Source organism: Zingiber officinale, chromosome 3A (assembly GCF_018446385.1).
Source record: "Zingiber officinale cultivar Zhangliang chromosome 3A, Zo_v1.1, whole genome shotgun sequence".
Taxonomy (NCBI): domain Eukaryota; kingdom Viridiplantae; phylum Streptophyta; class Magnoliopsida; order Zingiberales; family Zingiberaceae; genus Zingiber; species Zingiber officinale.
The window spans coordinates 47,374,744-47,399,336 of NC_055990.1; the positions used below are offsets into that span (position 1 = coordinate 47,374,744).

Below are 24,593 nucleotides of genomic sequence, written 5' to 3' on the forward strand. Positions count from 1 at the left end.
TATATAAGTTGTCCAAATAATAATAGAAAGATTAAATATGCTATATAATTATAAACATAGTAATAAATATAATAGATTTGAAAGTATTATTTTTACTATTTGATTTATGTTGATCTTGATTGTGATATTGATCTTGATTATGATGTCAAATATAATAAATCTCAATTGATTAAAATCAATTCGAGATTATTTTCTATTGTTATCATTATCTTGAAGTCTGGGAGAGAGAATGGTATAAGACTTGATCTCGCTAAAGGAGCGAATAGCTTAATCCCTCGGCTTCCAAGCATCCACAGAGTCAGGGAGAGAATAATATCTCGACCTCTTGACTCCCAAGTGTCCACAAAGTCAAAGAGAGGATAGTAACTTCAATTCCTCGATCCTCAAGTTTTCGCAGAGTTGGGAAGAGAATAATAATAAGTTTGATTCCTCCACTCCCAAACATCCACAGAGTCGGGGAGAGAATACTAAACTTGATCTCTCGACTCTCAAGCATCTGCAGAATCAAGGAGAGAGAATATAATAAACTCGATCCGCTGAGGGAGAGAATAGCTCAATTCCTCAACACTCAAGCATTCATGGAGTCGGAGAGAGAATAATAAACTCTATCTCTCGACTTCAAACGTCTGCGAGTCGAAGAAAGAATATAATATGAAATCAATCTTGATAATGAAAGCGAACAATAAGTTAATCCATAAAAATTGCATTGATCGATAAGCCAAGATATATAAAAAAACCTGACATATGAAATTTGATGCAATTTGGACCTCCTATGCTGACTGAGGATCTAGAGAGTAAGGATCTCACTAGGTCAAAGGCCCATGAGCTTTTGACGCAATGTTCAAATGAAAATAATGCATAAGAAATTCTATTTTCCTCTCTTGCACTATGTTGGCGATGAGTTTGTTGAAGTCTTCTGGTGTCTAGTGATGGTTGTCGGTCTTCCAGTGTCATCCATCTTAACATCTCAGATCAAAATTTGTGCTCTTATAGATGGAACCAAATTTGTTCTTACCTGAGATCACTGGCAAACAACCACAGGTGAGCTATCTAGGATGTTAACGAAGTCACCTATCACCAAAGGGAGGAGGGGTCATCTGGGATGCTCGCTAGTCTTGAGAGGGAAAGAAATGGAAAGAGAGGGTTAGAATGGAGGCAAGAGATGTCATGGTTCAGCCACTTCGAGGCTCAAGTTAATTTCTGGCAGGAGAGAAATGGAGAAGATGAACAATAATAGATTCATGGAAATGAATGTGTGCAAATATGTATGAATACCTTTGCCCGTGGGAGCAGATCTTTTTCTATGTATCACTGGTGCAGGAGAAAAGTATGGTACTTCTCTCCAAGTATTAATTGTTGAAATGCCACATCATATTAGAAGGTCATGTCATCCACGTTCTGCACTATAGAAGATGTGTGGGATCCTAGTATGTCAACCATGTTGCTCCACGTGTTCTAGCAACCTACATGTTGCCCCACGTGCTATTGACCAATTGGCATGAATGGGCCAAAGGGTTTGACTTATAAAGTGGCGTTAGATCAAAATGAAAGTGAGTCAGAGCGTCTGAATGGTAGGGGCTGGTCGGAGATGAGCTAGGTGTCTAATCGGTAGGGGTGAGTGGAGAGGAGTTGAGTGTCCGGTCGACGATTGGGTCGAGCGGGGAGGATTGGAGCATTCACTGGGGAAGCGATGAAGATGGCTAAAGGAGATGACTTGCCAGTGGAGAGCTCTTCTAATCAGATGAGAGCTCCAGCAGTAATGCCCCTCCTGATCAAGAAAGGATGAGGAATGGAAGATATCCCTCCTGAATTCGGGAAGGAACTCCAATGGAGGTGGCTATGCTAGATCTGGCAGTCAGTGGAGATTACTCGCCAGTGGAGAGCTCTTCCAATCGAATGAGAGCTCTGATTGTGATGCTTCCCTAATCAGGAAAGGATAAGGAATGATTCCTCCCAAATCCTAGAGGAAATTTCGATGAAGGTGATTGCACGAGATCCAACGGTAATGCGGAGATGGCAAAGGAGCTTACTCCGTGGTCTACCATCAGGAAAGAGAGGGATGCTCCCCTCAAGTTCGTGCGTAAATGAGAAGAAACCTAGAACTTCTTCTCTTCCTTAGGGGCATCCAATGGTCCATATCATCCCAGATATGGATGAAAGTCTAGATCACTCATATTTAGATAGAGGTCTAGATCGCTCTTAATCCAAATTGCTCCACTAGATACTCACATCAGTGAGGATATCTATGATCTGAGAATCCTAAAAAGTATTAAATGTGTAGCTATTGAATTCTAAAAAAGGTAAAATTTGTCACTCTGGTGACTCTCCCTAAGACTGTCTCTTACCATTGGGAGGGAGTAAATCAGAAAATTGAAAAAGTCATTATATGAGAGGATATTTTTGCCGGCTTCGTCGGAAGAAATATGTACCTGCTGAAACTTTAATAGATGGAAAGTCCCGATCACTCAGATTAAGATGGAAGGTCTAGATCACTCTCAATCCAGATTGCTCCACTAGATACCCACATCAGTGAGGATATCTATAATTTGAGAATCCTGAAAAGCATTAAATGTGTAGCCGCTGAATTATGAAAAAAAAATGAAATTTGTTATCCTGACGATCCTCATGACTATCCATTGAGAGGGAACAAATTAGAAAAAAAAAATCATCATATGGAAGGATATTTTTACGGGCTTCACCGAGAGAAATGTGTAGTTGCTGAAGTGTTTTATAGGTGTGAAAAATATCCGAATAATTAAAAAAAAATTAATTAAAAGAATATCTCATCCAACGTTTTATATAAAAATAACTTTATTTCAATATTATTATAATATTATTAAGTACTAAATAACTACTCCAATGTGTAGCTATTATATAATCAGTTAAAATAAATTATTTTTTAATTCAATTTTATAAAACGATTGATCTATGGGCATTACAATGAATATGATCCAGATATACCTACACCTACGCTATTTGAGGCATAGCATTTTTTTAATTAGCTCTATTACGTAGAAGACCGCATTACTTTTTTTAAAAAAAATAACAAAAAAAACAAGTGAAAATCGAGAAGGATCGTAACTTTAGGAAGAGAGCTGCTCCCCTCCCCTTTCAAATGACGCCTCTGTTTTTTTTTTCAATTTTATTTAATTTTTATTTAGTTTTATTTTTTTAATTAATGTTATTTAAAAGTAGCTCTCATACTTATATATTTTTTTTATTTTATTTAATTTCTATTTAATTTTATTTTTTAATTAATTTTATTTATTATTTATTTATTTTTTTTAAATTTTTATTTAGTTTTATTTTTTAATCAATTTTATTTATTATTTTTTATCAATACTTTATTTTTTTTAATTTTATTTAGTTTTATTTTTAAATTAATTTTGTTTATTATTTTTTTCATCTATTTTTTTTCTAAGTTTTATTTTTTTATTGATTTTATTTTTTTTTAATCAGTTTTATTTTTTAAATAATTTTTTTATATATTTATAATCTTTTATTTATTTTTAGTTATAAATTTGAGGAGTTATTATTTATAAAAATTTTAAAAAGTATTAAAATATGGATCAAAATAAAAATTATATATTTAAAACTAACAAAAATACTAAAAATTAATAGTGAACACATTCATAACTTAGGAACAAATATTTTTTTTTTTCAAATGAATAATACATGTAATAATAAAAAAAATGAAAATATATAAAAATAGAAATTTTAATCAATATTGCCTTCAAATTATACTTCCGACTCGTTTGGTGGTGTTGTACCTATTACTTCGTACCACAAATGAATACGTATCTTATAACGAGTGACTCATCTTTTAGTTTCATACAATGAATGTTGCCACCATCATATTGGAATGAGTTGTACAGGGTAATGAGGGTGTAAGAAAACTTGCACGAAGTGATTGCTAACATGAGCAATAGCTATTTCTCGACGCTCTTGGTTTGGAACTGGAGGAGTTCTTAATGACAAGTGAGTAAAACAACTCCTAACATTCTCACCAAATGTATACAGTACAAGATTATACCTTGATGTGATAACAATTCCTAAAGGCATAGAGTTCATCCAATACATTTCTAGTGGCTACGACTCGAACCAATTCAATGAGAATAATATATTAGCTACCAAATTTTGATCTGGATAAAGCTGATCATATAGATCCTTATTTTGTTAAATCTCTTCTATAAGCTCGAATCGTACTTAAAACCAACCTTCTTCACCATACCCAATTAGTGCAGCTATTGCTCTGAATCCACAATGACCATCAGGTTGAATGGTTACAGTGTGAGAAATATAATGCTGCAAAGGCACAGGTAATTTCTCAATATAAGTATCATCGATAGGTGGAACTGGAGAGTGATCATGGGTCGTTTGAGTATTACAAATCTTCGACCCCCTTCCACGTCTTCCTCTCCCTCGAGATGTTGCAGTCAGTTGAGAGACCCTAGATCCTGAAGTGGATGCATTTACAAAAGAAGGTATGTGACGCCTGTAAGGATCTCTTCGTACGGCTAGAGAGGGGGGTGTGAATAGCCGACCCCAATTGCTCGCGTTTCTTTCTACAAACTAGGGTTAGCGCGGCGGAAACTAAATGCAGAAAGAAAACAGGAGAAGAAATCAAACCTCTACGCAAGGATGTAACGAGGTTCGGAGATGAAACTCCTACTCCTCGGCGTGTCCGTAAGGTGGACGAAGCCTATCAATCCGTCGGTGGATGAGTCCCCGGAAAACCAGCAAAATCAAACTCCTTGTGGGTGGAGAAACCTCGCCACAATCACTTGCAACAGCAAGCTAAGAGTACAAGAGAATAGCAAGAACAAAATACAACAGGAATGTAAACACAGTAGCTTGCCTTCTCGTCGACTGGGGTCCCGGATGAAGTAGCAACTTCACGGACAGATGCAACAAGCACCTCAGCAGCAGCAGCTGATCCAGTCGTGGAATGAAGCTCACGCGAAGCTTCGACAAGGAGGAGCTCAACAAAGCTCAAGCACAACAGCACTTTGCAACAGGAAGGAAGAAGAAGAAGTAGCAGTGCAGCAGCAGCTCTCGACCCCTTTATACCTGCGAAGAAGACAGCGAAGAAACTAGCCGTTGCTACGCAACGGCTAGGACGTGGACCGATCAGGCTGAAGCCTGATCGGTCGTGGGGACCGATCAGGCCCTGTGCTGATCGGTCCCCAGACCGATCAGAAGGCTTCACAGAGAGTTGCCCAACTCTCTGTATGGACTCTGATCGGTCTCCGGACCGATCCCACCTGTCCCTGATCGGTCCCGGGGACCGATCAGGCTCCATGCTGATCGGTCCCCAGACCGATCAGTAAGCCCACAGCCTTCTGTTTGTTATCTGATTGGTCACCAGACCGATCAGATACACAAACGTATCGCTGGATCGGTCTGCAGACCGATCCAGAGCTTGGTTTTTGCCCAAACCAAGTCCCAATTCTCCCAAACCAACATCCGGTCAACCTTGACCTGTTGGTACATCATGCTTAGCATCCGGTCACTCCCTTGACCTGCTAAGACTCCTCACCAAGTGTCCGGTCAATCCCTTTGACCCACTTGGACTTTTCTCTTCGTGTCAAGTATCCGGTCACTCCCTTGACCTACTTGACCTTCTCAACACCAGATGTCCGATCATCCTTGATCCATCTGGATTTTCCCTTGCCCGGCTTCACTCACCAGGACTTTCACCTAGCTTCACTCACTAGGGTTTTCACACTGCCTAACATCCCAGTTAGGACTTTCTCACTGCCTGGCTTCACTCACCAGGAATTTCCAACTGCCTAATATCCCAGTTAGGACTTTCCCACTGCCTGGCTTCACTCACCAGGACTTTCCACACTGCCTAACATCCCAGTTAGGACTTTCTCACTGCCTGGCTTCACTCACCAGGACTTTCCAATTGCCTAACATCCCAGTTAGGACTTTCCCACTGCCAAGTCTCCATACTTGGACTTTCCGCGTGCCAAGCTACCTGCTTGGACTTTTCCCCGTGCCAAGTCTCCGTACTTGGACTTTTCCAGTGCCAAGTCTCCATACTTGGACTTTTCGCGAATCAGGTCAACCAGGTCAACCTTGACCTAAGGTTGCACCTACAATCTCCCAAACACCTATTCTTGTCAAACATCAAGAATACAACTTCCTTCTCGTCAAACATCGACATGCAACTCAACTAGGTCAACCTTGACCTAAGGTTGCACCGACAATTTTCCCAAGTCAAACATCAAAATACAACTCGAGTCAAGTCACCTCGAGTCGGGTCAACCAGGTCAACCTTGACCTAAGGTTGCACCAACAACGCCCACTTTGCTCATCTCTACCCGTAGGTCAACCTTTATGTTTCGTGTTATATGAAGGGGCTCGAACTGTACTTTGAGATGGATCATCATATCAAAAAAAATTGTCTATCATATGCTCTGGTATATGTGGATCCATCCCATCTAATATCTCAACAATGTGGGATGTCCTGTTGGATCGTGCTTCCTCATTATTAAACTGATGTACGTGCATCGACAATCTCCTCCAATGAGCAGTGATACTCTGTAGTGGAATTGGAATGGAAAAGTAACGGTAATGTGCAAGATCGTGCTCACATGGCAATCCGTATATAAATTTGATAGAACAGTTGCTTCTGTCGGCTAGCTGGTGAGATGCTTCCTCAATGCATTTTAGCTAACCAGAAATCAACTTCATTGCCTCTAATGAAATTCGACACCTTATTTGACTGAAAATGTCATCATGTAAATGTTGATGGCATAGAATATTGAGAGATCTCTCGAACGACTTCTTAATATTCCCGAACTAAATTCTCAACATCTTATATATTTTTTCAAAAGATGTTTGTAGGGATGACATGGTATCTCCCAAATATAGCTTCAATCTCGCATGTGCAGACTCTACCCTGCAATAAAAAAATGCATTATATTTTAATACTGAAAAGAATTGAAATAGTACAATAATGAACAAATTTAAATAATAAAGCTATAAAGTGACTATACCTTTAATTTGAATTGCTCCCGAGGTGCATACATGTATCAGCCCATGCTAAAACAAATCACTCTTTGTAAGGGTATAACCATGTATCCCAAAGATAATTTAGAACACTCTTGAATCGTTGATACTCCTCGTGCATGACATCCCACTTCTGCTGGTAAAACCACTGTATCTATGAATTAATGAGTGAGTGTCATGATGCATAAAATGTTATCACTCCAAACTAAGCATAGGGGCACATTTCTTCATTACACACTAGTTTATGTGTCAAATATAAAGAATGTGGCGTGCATTGGGAAAACATATTTCAATGGCATTAATAAGCGCCAAATCCTGATATGAAACAAACACCAATGGCAACGATGCTTTCTTTTCAACCATCTACTTCTTTAAGGTACCTAATGTCCATGTCAGTTGCTCTGTCCTCTCATTACTAAGATATACGAATATAAGTGAGTAAGTTCGCATTCTGGATGTGATACCCACAACCTCCAATAGTGGTATCTGATACTCATTAGTCTTGTATGTGACATCAATGATCAACACAAACGAAAAGTTGACAGAAAGCTCTAGACTTTTTGGATGAACCCAAAAACTATTTGTGATTTCGTTGGTACTTGGATTTGTACGGTAATTATGGAGGTATTCTTTCTTGATTAATTGGTCCAAGACATACCTAATAGAATTTAGGTCACCTCGTTTAGCGGATTTATTTGTGAAAATGACATTGTAAATACTTTTGATCCCCGTAGTGTTTGATGGGTCTCTTTCCTTCAAAATACTAAGAATTTCACGAGGTGTAGTATTGTTGGCCATATCGAGCATAAATTCTTTCTCTATTGGTTTTAACCTACACAGGTACTCATGGTTATCAATATATTATGCTAATTGATGATTATGAAAACCACATACAACTCTTAAAGCTTACATCACACCATTTGGAGGTATTGGTATACCTCGTAGCTCAAATGGGCATTCACATTTTTTAGTCCCAGTATTTTTTTAAGGATTGGCCATCAACTAGAGATTGTGGCGGTTTGTACTTTCCACCTCTTTCACACATAAGATAGCACTTTGGCAACTTATCATCTTTTAAATTAGTAGAATTTTTAATAATCACTACAATACTATTCTTCAGACCAACTGTCTTTGCTTAATTTATCATATCTTCTCTACTTTTAAATATTTATATAAAAAATTATAATAAAGATGTATAAGTATGATATTATGCAATCTTAACATAATTTCTCTACTTATAAAATAAATAACGAATATGCATAAAACAACGATAATAACTAACCTGATCTATGGTAAATTCGATTGCATAATCGTAACTATTATTATAGATACTCTCTCCACTTGGAACATCATTCTCAATTGACCAACTATATGAAATAAACTCAAATAGTCATCCATAATTTTTTCTATGAATTACGAAAAGTAATAACTAAGAAGATAACTATTTTTTAGGAAGAAAGAAAAAGAGGCTGAGAGGGAAATAGCAGTGGAGGGAGGTGTGACTGAAGAGTGACTAAAAATGAAATCTGAGAGGAGGATTTAGGGGGGGGGGGGTTCTGACATGTGTCAAGAATTGAAGAATGAGTAATTTAAGGGAATAAGAGGTTTTAACATGTGTCAAGAGTTGAAGAGTGGGTAATTTAAGAGGAGAGGAGGTTCTAACATGTGTCGAGGGTTAGAGAGGGTAATTTAAAGGGAGAGAGGTGTTTTAACATGTGTAAGGATTGGAGGGTGGGTAATTTAAAGAGAGTGAGAAGTTCTGACATGTGTCAAGAGTTAGAAGTGGAGTAATTTAACGGGATGAGAGATTTTGACATGTGTCAAGGGTTGGAAGAGATAATTTAAAGGGATGAGAGATTTTGACATGTGTCAAGGGTTGGAAGGGGGTAATTTAAAGGGATGAGGTATTTTGACATATGTAAGGGTTGGAAGAGGGTAATTTAAAAGGATGAGAGATTTTGATATATGTCAAAAGTTGGAAGGAGGGTAATTTAAAGAGAGGAGAGGTTCTGACATATGTCAAGTGTTAAAGAGGGGTAATTTCAAAGAAGAGGGTGTTTTGACAGGTGTCAATGATTAGAGGATGGGTAATTTAAAGAGGATGAGAGATTCTGACATATGTCATGTGTCAAGGATTGAAAGGAAGGATGATTTAAAGAGAGAGAAGGTTCTGACATGTGTCAAGAGTTGAATGGGGATAATTTAAATATCAAATTAGGAAGATAATTTAAAGGAAACGAGAGATTCTGACATATATTAAAATATATATATAATAAAAAATATATAAGTATTGATAAAAATAAATAAACAAAATTCATTAAAAATAAAACTAAATAAAAATTAAATAGAATTAAAAAAAAAAAAAAAAAAAAAAAAAAAAAAAAAAAAAAAAAAAAAAAAAAAAAAAAAAAAAAAAAAAAAAAAAAAAAAAAAAAAAAAAAAAAAAAAAAAAAAAAAAAAAAAAAAAAAAAAAAGAGAGAGAGAGAGAGAGGGGGAGAGAGAGAGGGGGTGCGGTGTCAGAGAAGGGAAGCAATTTGCCTTTAGGGCATCCACAATGGTTGAGAATATTTCTTCCAAATATTTATGGTCTCCATTTCCATATCACTTTTTAAATATTTTACTATTCAAATATCCCAAATCTTACAATGAAATATCTCATCATCCAAATATTTATAAATCACACTCATCAAATATCTCTCTTTTAAATATCCTCAACTTCACAATCAAATATCTTACAAATTAAATATTTAACCAATGTTCCAAAAAAATAAATAAACGTTGATTTTATTTTCTAGCGTTTATTTTTTATTTATTTTTTTAATGTTTCTGTTTTTTTTCTCAATGCTTGTTTTTTCAAACGTTGGGTTTTATTTATTTTTAAATTTTTTTTAAAACGTTCGTTTGTTTTTTTCGGTTTAATTAAATTAAAAAGAATGGATAACCCACCATTTTGATGGGCCCCATAAAAAGAAATCATTGGATACAAATTTATATCTAATAATTTCCAATCACTTCTTAAATATCTCCCAGTAAAAAGTATTTAAGAGGGAAGGATATTTGAAGAAATATTCGTTTCAAATATCTCTATTGAACATGCTCTTAGAAAATAGGAATTAGTCAAAAGGCAGAGTTGCCTGGCAGACATGATTACGTCAACTTCCAAACATGTGCAAAGGATTTCCTTTTTCTTCTGATTTTGAAGAATAGAAGAACAAAACCCGGGATTGAGAAAGATGATAATTAGTTCAATGAATCATGTTTGAAGTTTTTCTTTTTCCAAAATAAATAAATAATTAAATTTTGACGCAAACTGTGAAAATGAAGAAAAGTCCACCTAGCAAGGTTGAATTGTCGACGTGGATTACTGACCACTGTTTTTGACCTGGTTACTATGATAAATTTTGATATAATTTAATTGATAATTGCGTAAAATTCCAAAGAATCAAAGAGCACTTTTTAAATTAATCATTAAAAAGAGTTCAGCTCATTTTTATTATCCAAATTATTTCTCTTTATTTAACTAATTTGAATGCTAATAAGCATTTATAATTATTATATCTATAGCCGGCCGGAATCAATCCTAATTAATAATATATTATAATAATAATAATTAATCAAAAATAGCTTTTGGCAATCTCAGGGCACGCTTTTAATGATGAGTTGAGTTGATTCTCTTTTAGTTCATGCTATGTTTCATGGGGAAAGAAAATAAAATATGATTTATTTTTTTTTAAAAAAAAAAAGATAACAAATTAATAAATTTATTTCCCTTTTAATTATTATTATTATTTTTTTTTGAAAAGAAGATAGCCATGATTTTGATTCAATGCACCTTATCGAACGGATTGGTGGAATAGTAGGTCCATCTCTCGCTTGATTAAGACACAAAATATAATTGATCATTAATTTCATTTAGGATGTTACTTGTTTGACTCCTGAAACAATTTATAATTGATCATAATCGGATAAATTATAATATATGCATGCATGTACAAAGGTATTTTAATAATATCATATTTATATATTAATTACATTCATATATATGCATACATTATAATTAAAAGATAAAATTTTTTATCTGGTCAGATTCTGACCAATAAAATTTACTGTTATAATAAATTCTATTCAGTTAAATGAAATTTAATTAATTTTATTCATCAACATGCACAAGTATTCTTATATTGAATGCAATATATATACCTGTTAAGTAGAAATATTTAGAGGTTGTGTACAATTGTTCTTTATAATTTTATAATCTTAATAAATTTAGTATTATTTTTTCAACAGTGAAGTCGACTAAAATTACTCTGGATTAACCAATCAACTTTTCCCTCTTCTATTAGGCATCTCCTCATTGCTTGGCTCTCAAAAAAGTGTGCATGATGTCAAGCTTTTGTTGCCATGATATTTTCATAGTCGGATCGAAGAGCTTAAATGTCATTTGGTTGATCAAGATCTAATTAAGACAAACCATCCTTCTTTAACCCTGATCAAGTAATCTTAATTTTTTTTAATAATGAGAGAGATTTTTTTTTAATAACATCCGACATCTGCACTCAAATTCTGCAATATGCCAGCATCGCAAGGCGAATCATGTCATCCTGGCTGAGATCCTAATTCACCCGTTGACACTCAACGCAACGAGAACTGACTACGCAAGGCATCTTTCAAAGCTGTGATAGTTGACTTGACCTGCGCCGTCAGACACGAACAAAACCACCATCGATTCATCTGTTCAGGTGCAGACCCTAAACGCACACGTCCTCCGTGACTTCATCATCATCGTCGTCTCCTCCTCCTCGACTTTTTATCTTTTCATTCCGGTCAAGACGCCCCCACCCCGAACCTTCCACGGCCCTTCTCGCCTCCGCCGCCACCCTTCTGTCTCCACCCCCCCCCTCCCGGTTCCTTGCCCTCTCGTCACCGCCTACAGACCAACTCCGACGTCCTTATATATACCCTTCCCGACTCCTCTGTACCTCAACTGCAAGCCAACTGTTCGATATATTTCCAGAGAGAAAGAGAAAGATGAACACGACGACATTGATGGCCACCAGGAGAGACGCCGAGGCCGAGCTCAACCTGCCGCCTGGCTTCCGCTTCTACCCCACCGACGAGGAGCTCGTCGTCGACTACCTCGTCCGCAAGGCCACAGGCCAGCGCCTCCACGTCCCCATCATCGCAGAGGTCGACCTCTACAAGCTCGACCCTTGGGACCTTCCAGGTATGGCATGGCATAGCTATCCGTCAATCATTCCTTCGAACACCTTGCCAGTGCTCTAAAAATTGCTCCTTTCTGTGACCAGAAATGGCGTTGTTTGGAACCAAAGAATGGTACTTCTTCACTCCGAGAGACCGCAAGTACCAGAACGGGTCGAGGCCCAACAGGGCCGCTGGAAGAGGGTACTGGAAAGCCACCGGCGCCGACAAGCCGATATCGGTGCCGGGAAGCCGTCGGCCTATCGGCATAAAGAAAGCTTTGGTGTTCTACCACGGCAAAGCTCCGAGAGGCGTCAAGACGGATTGGATCATGCATGAGTACCGCCTCGCCGACGTCGATCGATCCGCCAACAACAACAAGGGCAATCTGAGAGTAAGTCCCATGCACGGCCGCCTCACTAAATCATAAAATTATAACAACTAACCAAAGAAAATCCATCACTGCAGTTGGATGATTGCGTCTTGTGTCGCTTGTACAACAAAAAGAACAACTGGGAGAAGAAGACGCAACAGAACAGGAAGCCCGCCGATTCCTTTGACACGAATGGTGACGAAAGGTCAGACAGTACTGCGTGGAGTGCTAAAGGTTCCGACGACGTCGAGCATAATTCTGGCGCCGGCGGCTTTCAGGAGGTGGATGCTGTGAAAGAAGAGGAGGATTGGTTCATGGGCTTGGATCTGGATGACTTCCAGAGCACCATGGACGCAATTGGATTTGAACCTGCATCAGTTGTCAGTATCTCAAACCAGGATTACTTCAATCCGGATGTCAAGTATCTGGAGCAGATCCAATCAAACAAGCAGCTGTTCTGGAATTAGATTTATTCCTCTGTAGATAGTAGGAGGAAGATATACCAGAATAGGATGAAAAGAACAACTCTAAACGTGCCAGTTGCAGAAGGTTATAAACGTATCTCCAAGAAGAGACCAGAATAGGATTCTTTGTGTTTGTTCTTCAAATTTTGGAACAGAGATACTCTAACATGAAGGGGTGAAACTGATCCCTTACTAGCAGATTGATGATTTTTTATTTATTAATTTGATTGTAAAAGGAGTTTGGGGATGGTCACTCCCCTGTGCTCTGTCACCTCTAATTATGATATAGATATAGAAACGCTCAGATATTTGTTGTTGTGTTGTGGCTGTCGATCTATAAGCAACGTGTGTTAGAAAACCCAGAAACGGTAAAGGAAAAGTGTTTTCTCGAGTCGGGTCAGTTGGATAAGCTGGTCAAGTTGAGCGAAGTAGGTCAGGTGCTCAACTTGAGCAACCTGACTTATATGCTTTGGGATGGTCTAGTAGTTAGCGCATGAGATACTACCAACTTAAGATCTGGAGTTCGAATATTAGTATAACCGAAGTAAATGTCTCCCTCATGCATCAACCACTATTCCAAGGGCTAATAGTCACCTATGATTTACCTTCTCTGTGTGTTAATCCTTGGACGGATTGACAAGGGGAGCAATCGAATCACCTTTTACCAACTTGGCCAATATATCCACAAAAGCTCTGAGATCAAATCAGTGTTTTGTTAGTTGAAAATGTAAAAATTAATGTCAAAGAAAAAGAGTCGCCGTCTTTATTTTTGTGAATCAAAAGATAAAAGGTACAAGGTCTTATATAATTAATTACAAGAAAAAAGTCTAAAAAAAGAGTCTAAAGAAAAAAAATCCTAAACTGAAAAGGTAAAAGACTAAATTGTCCTCAAGGCTATAAACAAATAATTCTATTAAATTATATAATCTAACATCCCCCCTCAAACTCACAATGTTATAGCCAGAAGCATTGAGAGTTTGTCAGATAAAAATCGGAAACGTGAAGCGGAGTGAGCCTTGGTAAACATATCAACTATATGTAGTGAGGAAGAAACAAAAGGTAGTGTGATAGTGTCAAGCTGTAGAGGATGACGAGTAAAATGACAATCTATCTTAATATGCTTCGGTCTCTCATGAAAAACCGTATTGCGTGCAATCTGAATGGCACTCTGATTATCACAATGAAGAGCAGTAGGTTTTTGAAGAAAAACTCCTATATCTGCAAGCAACCAACGTAGCCAAACAATCTCACAAGTGGCAGTAGCCATGATACGATACTCAGCTTCTGTGGAGGATCTAGAAATAACATCTTGCATCTTGCTCTTCCAAGACATAAGAGAATCTCCAAGAAAATACAGAAGTCAGTGGTCGACTTACTATCCGTAAGATCACCCGCCCAATCAGCATCAGAATATGCACAAAGTGTTGGGACCTTTGTGCCCGCTAGAGGGGGGTGAATAGCGTTTCGTCGCATTTGTCGGTTGCTTCGTCTTGATAATGTGCAGCGGAAATAAACACAAGACACACACAACGCTAACACTACGGATTTACTTAGTATCCACCTCAAGAAGAGGTGATTAATCCAAGGGTCCACACGACACGCTCACTCCACTAATGAAAACCTCCTTCTCGGTCGCAGCCGGAGGCGGAGAAGCCTCGTACAGTATTCACACACAAACACAAACACGAACACGAGAAGAATAAACAAAAATACAATGTAATACACCCTTCTTCTTGCTTACTCGTGCTTGTCGTCGCCTCTTGAACCTTGGAGAAACTCCCCAAGTGCCTTCAAGAACTGGCGTGAGTAGATCAAAGAAGCTTGTTGTGAATCGCTGAAGAACGACGCAAAAGATCTACTGATAAACCGCTCCGCCTGGGCTTTATACAATGGCTCCAATCGATTGAATTCATCCCCAATCGATTGCCACGTCACATCCGGACAATCCCAGCCGTCCACTACCTGGAACCCGGGCAACGGTCACTTCCCAATCGATCGATCGATCGATTGGGATTGCCTGAATTGATCGGTCGATCGATTCAGGACCATTCTGTGTTCTCGCGATCGCGCGAGAACTCTTGCTGCCCAATCGATCCGTCGATCGATTGGCAGCTCCCAATCGATCGCCCGATCGATTGGCAGCTCCCAATCGATCGCCCGATCGATTGGGAAAGCCTCTGTGCTCAAGATTTCACCTCCCAATCGATCGATCGATTGGGCCGTCCCACCATCGCAGCACACTCCAATCGATCAACTGATCGATTGGACAGTGGTTCAATCGATCGACCGATCGATTGAACATCCTGGACTTGACTCAACCTCAGGTCCAAAGTCTCCAACCCAACTCTTGGTCAACCGTGACCTGTTGGGTCTCTATGCCTAGCATTTGACCATACCCGACCAACCTTGAACTTGTTGGTTGCTACTCGGAAAACCTAGAGGTTCCACTGTACAAAATTTTGTACAAAGGTCTGAACCTTTTCCTAGCTACCATGTGTTCTTTTAAATTAAATTTTGGATCGCCTGCGGAACTTAACACGTTTGATCCAAAACTTAATCTATTTATTCTTTTAGGTTTTGACTTGGATCTCCTGCGGAACTTAACACGTTCGAACCAAGTCTCCTTAAGTTATTAATTCCATTAAATATTAATTTCCATAAAAGGTTCCCAGTACTGACGTGGCGAGGCACATGGCCTTCTTGGATATGGGAGCAACCACCACCGACTAGACAAAACCTTTAATAGAAAGCTAATATTTAATTTCCTAAAATAACTTTAGGTTAACCAAAGAGAACAATCAAATCACAAGGAAAAGAAAGAAAACAAAAGAACACAACATCGAAAAACATATTCGAAATACTAGAACGTAAGCCTCTTGTATTTGGTATTATTTCCATAAATAACTAGCATGATGCGGAAATAAAAATTACTAGTTATACCTTGTAGAAAAACCTCTTGATCTTCTACCGTATTCCTCTTCTAACCTCGGACGTTGTATGGGCAACGATCTTCCGAGACGAGAAACCACCAATCACCTTCTTCTCCTCCTAGCTAGGTTCGGCCAACAAAGAGGAAGCTTCACCAAGGAAGAAAATCAAAATACTAACCAAGCTCCAAGAGATGCTAGCTTTCTCTCCTTCTTCTTCTTCTTCTCCGAGTAGTATCCGGCCACCACAAGAGCTCCAAGGAAGGGAGAGAGGTTCAGCCACCACAAGAGGAAGAGAGGGAGAGGATGGCCGGCCACACCAAGGAACAAAAGAGGGAGAGAAAATAATAGAGGTTGTGTCTAATGAAGGCACCCTCACCCCTTCTTTTATATTCCTTGGCCTAGGCAAATTAGGAAATTTAATTACAATAAAATTTCCTCAATTTCCTTGACATGATTTAATTTAGAAAAATAAAATAAATTTTCCAAATCAATCTTCAATGGCCGGCCACATCATTGGAGAACAAATTGGACAAGTTTTAATCAACAATTAAAACTTCCTAATTTGTTTCCGGAAATTTTAAAAAATAAAATTTCTCTTTAAAATCTCTTCATGGTTGATAAAAGGAAATTTCTATAATTTTAATTTTATCAACATGTGAATAATTTTTAAAGAAAAAATAAAACATCTCTCCAATCTACAAATAAGGAAAGAGATCTAATCTCTTTCTTTAATCTTTTATAAATCTTTTACAAGAGAGATATTTTAATTTTAATTCTCTTTAAATTATATCTTCCACATAATAAAAATTAAAATTAAAATCCTTTTAATTTAATTTGGCCGGCCCCCACTAGCTTGGGTTCAAGCTAGGTTCGGTCACCCCAATTTATACCTAGGCCGGCCCTAGCTTGGTTCCCAAGCTAGCTTGGTCGGCCCCCTTTGGGTGGGTATAGAAGGTGGGTATAGGTGGGTATATTACTCTACAAATAAGAGGCTACGATAGGGACCGAGAGGAGGAATTGGTTTTGGTCTCCCGATAAAATTAAGCATCCCGTGTTTGCCCGAACACACAACTTAATTTTATCAATGATAATTCATTCCACTAGAGAACTATTATTGAACTACCGCACCAATCCCAAATTACATTTTTGGGCTCCTTCTTATTATGAGTGTGTTAGTCTCCCTGTGTTTAAGATATCGAATGTCCACTAATTAAGTGAGTTACTGACAACTCATTTAATTAATATCTTAGTCCAAGAGTAGTACCACTCAACCTTATTGTCATGTCGGACTAAGTCCACCTGCAGGGTTTAACATGACAATCTTTATGAGCTCCTCTTGAGGACATTATCAACCTAGTATCTCTAGGACACAGTTTCCTTCTATAATCAACAACACACACTATAAGTGATACCATTTCCCAACTTATCGGGTTTATTGATTCAACGAACTAAATCTCACCCATTGATAAATTAAAGAAATAAATATCAAATATATGTGCTTGTTATTATATTAGGATTAAGAGCACACACTTCCATAATAACTGAGGTCTTTGTTCCTTTATAAAGTCAGTATAAAAGAAACGACCTCAAATGGTCCTACTCAATACACTCTGAGTGTACTAGTGTAATTATATAGTCAAGATAAACTAATACCTAATTACACTACGACCTTCTAATGGTTTGTTCCTTTTCCATTTTGGTCGTGAGCTACTGTTTATAATTTATAAGGTACTGATAACATCATCTTCTGTATGTGACACCACATACTATGTTATCTACAATATAAATTAAATGAACAACTACAAACAAATGTAGACAATTAGACCAAATGTGATTCTTTATTCATAATAAATGTTTACAAAGCTTAGGCTTTCAGTATACATTCCAACAATCTCCCACTTATACTAATGACTAAGCTGCCATATCTTCTACCATACATCTGATTCCCATTCCCTCCACATGCCGATCGAAAGCTTTCGCCGGAAGGGCCTTAGTGAAAGGATCTGCCAGGTTATCCGCTGATGCAATCTTGGCGATGACAACTTCTCCTCGCTTCACAATATCTCGTATCAGGTGGTACTTGCGCTCTATATGTTTACTTGCCTTATGAGCTCGTGGTTCCTTCGAGTTTGCAACTGCACCGCTATTATCACAATAAATTGTGATGATTTTGGGCAAACCAGGAATCACATCTAAGTCCATTAGAAAGTTCCTGAGCCATACTGCTTCTTTAGCTGCCTCAGAGGCTGCTACATATTCAGCTTCCATGGTTGAGTCCGAAACGCATTTCTGCTTAACACTCCTCCATGAAATGGCTCCACCTCCTAAAGTAAACACATAGCCTGATGTAGACTTACTGTTATCCCTATCTGATTGGAAATCAAAATCTGTGTAACCGGAGCGGATCGTCTGCTTGGTAAACTAGCATATAATCTCTAGTCCTTCTCGGTACTTCAATATATGCTTTCGCATCCAATGTCCTTGTCCGGTTACTCGATGTCTGTGACCATGCCTACGGAAAGCGGATATCGGTCTCGTATAACATTGCATACATTAGGCTTCCTACTGAAGCATAAGGAACCGCTTTCATGTCCTCTATCTCTTTTGATGTCTTTGGAGACATCTCTTTAGATAGAGCTACTCCATGTCTAAAAGGTAAGAAACCTTTCTTGGAATCCTGCATGCTAAAACGAGCAAGGATTGTATCTATATATGAAGCTTGGGATAGACACAACATTCTTTTCTTACGATCCCTTATAACTTTGATCCCAAGAATGTGTGCACATTCTCCTAAGTCCTTCATATCAAATTGTTTGGACAACCATACCCTTACGTCCGATAATACCTTGACATTGTTGCCAATTAACAAAATATCATCTACGTATAGTACAAGAAATACCACCACGTTTCCGTTACACTTCTTATATACACAAGACTCATCCGGACTTTGAATAAATCCATATGACTGGATTACTTCATTAAACCGGATGTTCCAAGACCTTGAAGCTTGCTTCAGTCCATAAATGGACCGATTGAGCTTGCACACTAGATGCTCTTTGCCTTTTTCAATGAACCCTTCTGGTTGCTTCATATGGATGTTCTCTTCAAGACTTCCATTAAGGAAAGCTGTCTTGACATCCATTTGCCAAATCTCATAATCCATATGAGCAGCAATGGATAAGAGTATCCGGATAGACTTAAGCATGGCTACTGGTGAAAAGGTCTCCTCATAATCGATTCCCTCTTTTTGAGTGTACCCTTTTGCAACAAGCCTAGCTTTGAAGGTTTCTACCTTCCCGTCTGTCCCTCTTTTCCTTTTGTAGATCCACTTGCATCCAACGGCTTTTACACCATCAGGTGGTTCTACAAGCTCCCAAACCTTATTAGAGTACATGGACTCTATTTCAGAATTCATTGTCTTTTGCCAAGATGTTGCATCTATATCTTGGAGTGCTTCGTCATATGACCGGGGATCAGGTTCATGTTTACCCGGGATCAAGTCCGAAGACTCTCCCAAAAACATGAATCTTTCAGGTTGCCTCACAACCCTCCCACTACGACGAGGCACTATCTGTGGTTGTGTATCATATGTGACACGTGTTGCAGTCTCTTGTGGTACTTCATCTTGTACTGTTGGTACTGAAGTAGACATGTCCTCTCTAAGTTCTTCTAAAACAACTTTACTACTGGGCTTATGATCCATTATATAGTCTTCTTCTAAAAACTGGACATTGGTGCTAACAATGACCTTCTGGTCTTTAGGACTATAAAATAAACCACCTTTCGTTCCTTTGGGATATCCTACAAACACGCGAACTTCAGACGAGATTCTAACTTATCAAGATCTGGTTTCACATGTCTGGACTACCCCAAATCCGAATATGTCTTAGATCGGGTTTCGCCCATTCCACAATTCTATGGGAGTAGAAGAAACCGATTTAGAAGGTACTAAGTTCGGAATATCGCTGCTGTTTCCAGAGCATATCCCAAAACGAATTTTTCTCAATAACTCATCATCGATCTAATCATTTCCATAAGAGTCCTATTCCTTCGCTCGCTACACCATTCTTGGGGTGTTCCAGTGCGACAATTGGGATTGAATCCCACCTCCGATAAGTAATTCCTAAACTCTCCTAAGAGGTATTCGCCACCACGATCAGATCGTAGTGTCTTGATACTTTACCTAATCGCTTCTCCACATCAACCTTGTATTCTTTGAACTTGTCAAAGCACTCGGACTTGCGCATTAGGTAAATGTATCCATATCTTGAATAATCGCTCATGAAAGAGACAAAATATTCAAAACCTCCTCTTGCACATGGACATAGGACCACACAAATCGAGTGAACCAACTCTAACACTTCTTTGGCTCTATACCCCTTGGCCTTGAACGACCTCTTGGTCATTTTACCTTCTAAGCAAGATTCACAAGTTGAAAAATTTTCCAACTCTAATGAACTCAAAAGTCCATCGGCTATAAGCCTCTAAATCCTACTTAAATTAATATGACCAAGTCTTAGATGCCAAAGATATGCTTGGTTCATTTCTGAAGGTTCTTTTCTCTTATTAGAATTAGAAGATGAGTTATAAATTTTCATGTTTTGCTTTGTGGAAGAAATTGGATTTAAAATATACAAATTGCCAACTAATGCACCAGAACAGATAATCACTTTATTTCTTTTAATAACTACATCGTTACTGAAAGAAACTGAATATCCATCTATAAACAGTTTAGAAACTGAAATTAAATTCTTTCTAAAACTGGGTACATAAAGACAATTTATTAAAACCAAATTTTTATTTCTACTAAAAGACAAGTAGACGTCTCCCACTGCAACAGCTGCCACCTTAGTAGCATTACCCATGTAGACGGTAATCTCCCCTTCAGATAGTCGTCGGGTTTCCTGGAACCCCTGCAAGGAATTGCAGACATGATCAGTGGCTCCCGTATCTACACACCAGGTGCTGGTAGATAACACCGCTAAACATGTTTCAACAACTAGAGCATGAGATATACCTTTGTTTTGGTTCCTACGAGGACAGTCCGCCTTCCAATGCAGATGAAGCACTTGCCCTTCGGCTTCTTCACTCCAGCTTTAAATCCCGTACTCTGAGATTTATTCACTTTCTTTGCTGAGCCAGCTTGTTTCTTCTTCTTCTTTCCTTTCGGTTTAGAAGTAGAACCATTTTCAGCAAAGTGAATTTGAGAATTGTGACGAAATAATCCTATGTCAGTAGTTCCCCTAATGAATAAACCCTTTTATTCATATTATAGTTCAAGGAGCTGCTCAAAACTTCTAGGTAGCGTTTGGAGGATCATATCGATCCGGGTTTCCCATCAATTTCTCCTCCAAGGATCAGATCTCGTTCGGATAAGCCATCATCTTTAGGATATGATCCCTTACGGGAGTCCCCTGCATGGTGGCTGTCATTATCTTTCTCATAGCTTCTTGTCTAGAAGCCCTATCCTGATGACCAAAGAGCTCCTTGAGATTGTTCATAATATCATAAGTTGTTGATCTTGATGTTGATGTTGCAATACATTTGACATTGAAGCCAAAATGTAACACGCGCCATCTCATCCGCCTTTACCCATCTCTTATGATATTCAATCTCCTCTTGGGTAAATTCACCGATGGGTGCATCAGACAAGGTTCGATCGATCAAATTTATAGCTTTCAGAATGATCGAACAATGTCCGAGTTCCTTTTCCAATCTATGTAATTAGGTCCGGAAGTCTATTTTATTGAAGTATGATGGATGGGTTGAAAGTCATCCTAAGAATCACAAATAACTTTTGGTCGAACTCTAAATTTAGAATAATATTGATTCCTCAAACAATACTATTTTAAATTAACCAACACCTCATCACACCGTGAATTTTGTATGCCACGTTAGTGTGGACGATACAAATTCAACATTTGTAAAAGGAGGGTTTTAACCCATTAATTTTATTATCTTGTCAACCTAACTTTTGACAAATAAAATTAATAGTTGGTATTATTTGGTCACACAAATAATAATAGTGACCGTTGGGAGGATACTATTAGATGTGTCTAAGTGTATACCATTACTTGACACTAAGTCCATTAATAAGATTATGCCCTTCCGTTGGGGAAGATTACACGCTCTTAATTAATTTCCTATAGTCATCCAAAAATGGAAGTCCATTCTAGTGATCCACAAACAAGCTCATCCGTTATGGAGGAAGGCACTCGAGCCAACGCGCAAGCTTGTTTGCATCACTTACAAACCAGTAATGGAGACCATGGGATTTATTTAAAAAATCCTCTCCCACTTAGTTATTTATAAATGAGGAATTTTAACTATGCTAGCCTACTAAACTTGTAAACTAACATGCACACACAGCACAATATAAAAGCAATAAATAGAAAATTTAATTTTCAACTATTATGACTTTTATCTCTAAATTGTCCTCCGTGTGTTGTCATCCCAAGCTGCTGCCATATTTGGCCACCGCCTAGGGTCTAGCTGTCGCATCCATCTTGCTCCTAGTTCCGCTGCGCCTCTGGTCCTTAGAAGGTTCCACGCTTTGCAAGATTCGATCCGCGACATAAATAGAATTTTACATTTTTGATCCTATATTCCATAAAAGGAATGTACATGTATCTAGATCAAAAATAAAATCCTAATAAAACTAAATACAGCTCCTGCTGTATTTTAATACAATCATGCACACACATATAAATTGCCCTTGACATGTCCAAGGGTCCAATCACACATAATTAACTAAAAGCCATAATAGTTGGATCCTGCATCCACAAAGTTAGCACATCCTACTATTAACCTGCCTAAATTATGTATGACATGTGCATAATTAAACTAAATACCAAATACACAGAGGCAAAACCCTAGCTCTGATACCAATTGTTGGTTGCTACTCGAAAAACCTATAGGTTCCACTGTACAAAATTTTGTACAAAGGTCTGAACCTTTTCCTAGCTACCATGTGTTCTTTTAAATTAAATTTTGGATCGCCTGCGGAACTTAACACGTTTGATCCAAAACTTAATCTATTTGTTCTTTTAGGTTTTGACTTGGATCTCCTGCGGAACTTAACACGTTCGACCCAAGTCTCCTTAAGTTATTAATTCCATTAAATATTAATTTCCATAAAAGGTTCCCAGTACTGACGTGGCGAGGCACATGGCCTTCTTGGATATGGGAGCAACCACCACCGACTAGACAAAACCTTTAATAGAAAACTAATATTTAATTTCCTAAAATAACTTTAGGTTAACCAAAGAGAACAATCAAATCACAAGGAAAAGAAAGAAAACAAAAGAACACAACATCGAAAAACATATTCGAAATACTAGATCGTAAGCCTCTTGTATTTGGTATTATTTCCATAAATAACTAGCATGATGCGGAAATAAAAATTACTAGTTATACCTTGTAGAAAAACCTCTTGATCTTCTACCGTATTCCTCTTCTAACCTCGTACGTTGTATGGGCAACGATCTTCCGAGACGAGAAACCACCAATCACCTTCTTCTCCTCCTAGCTAGGTTCGGCCAACAAAGAGGAAGCTTCACCAAGGAAGAAAATCAAAATACTAACCAAGCTCCAAGAGATGCTAGCTTTCTCTCCTTCTTCTTCTTCTTCTCCGAGTAGTATCCGGCCACCACAAGAGCTCCAAGGAAGGGAGAGAGGTTCGGCCACCACAAGAGGAAGAGAGGGAGAGGATGGCCGGCCACACCAAGGAACAAAAGAGGGAGAGAAAATAATAGAGGTTGTGTCTCATGAAGGCACCCTCACCCTTTCTTTTATATTCCTTGGCCTAGGCAAATTAGGAAATTTAATAACAATAAAATTTCCTCAATTTCCTTGACATGATTTAATTTAGAAAAATAAAATAAATTTTCCAAATCAATCTTCAATGGCCGGCCATATCATTGGAGAACAAATTGGACAAGTTTTAATCAACAATTAAAACTTCCTAATTTGTTTCCGAAAATTTTAAAAAATAAAATTTCTCTTTAAAATCTCTTCATGGTTGATAAAAGGAAATTTCTATAATTTTAATTTTATCAACATGTGAATAATTTTAAAAAAAAAAATAAAACATCTCTCCAATCTACAAATAAGGAAAGAGATCTAATCTCTTTCTTTAATCTTTTATAAATCTTTTACAAGAGAGATATTTTAATTTTAATTCTCTTTAAATTATATCTTCCACATAATAATAAAAATTAAAATTAAAATCCCTTTTTAATTTAATTTGGCCGGCCCCCACTAGCTTGGGTTCAAGCTAGGGCCGACCACCCAATAATATACCTAGGCCGGCCCTAGCTTGGTTCCCAAGCTAGCTTGGCCGGCCCCTTATTGGTGGGTATAGGTGGGTATAGAACTCTATAAATAAGAGGCTACGATAGGGACCGAGAGGAGGAATTGGTTTTGGTCTCCCGATAAAATTAAGCATCCCGTGTTCGCCCCGAACACACAACTTAATTTTATCAATGATAATTCATTCCACTAGAGAACTATCATTGAACTACCGCACCAATCCCAAATTACATTTTTGGGCTCCTTCTTATTATGAGTGTGTTAGTCTCCCTGTGTTTAAGATATCGAATGTCCACT

General features: G+C 38.0%; 1 protein-coding gene across 1 annotated transcript; it reads left to right on the forward strand.

Moving 5' to 3' along the window:
* The first annotated feature begins 11,932 nt into the window (after nucleotides 1-11,932).
* LOC122051848 (NAC domain-containing protein 68-like) lies at nucleotides 11,933-13,374 on the forward strand. Its single transcript, XM_042613150.1, has 3 exons — nucleotides 11,933-12,244; nucleotides 12,327-12,613; nucleotides 12,688-13,374. Exons 1-3 carry the CDS (start codon nucleotides 12,049-12,051, stop codon nucleotides 13,057-13,059), a joined length of 855 nt encoding a protein of 284 aa, XP_042469084.1. The 5' UTR covers nucleotides 11,933-12,048; the 3' UTR covers nucleotides 13,060-13,374.
* The last annotated feature ends 11,219 nt before the right edge of the window (nucleotides 13,375-24,593 follow it).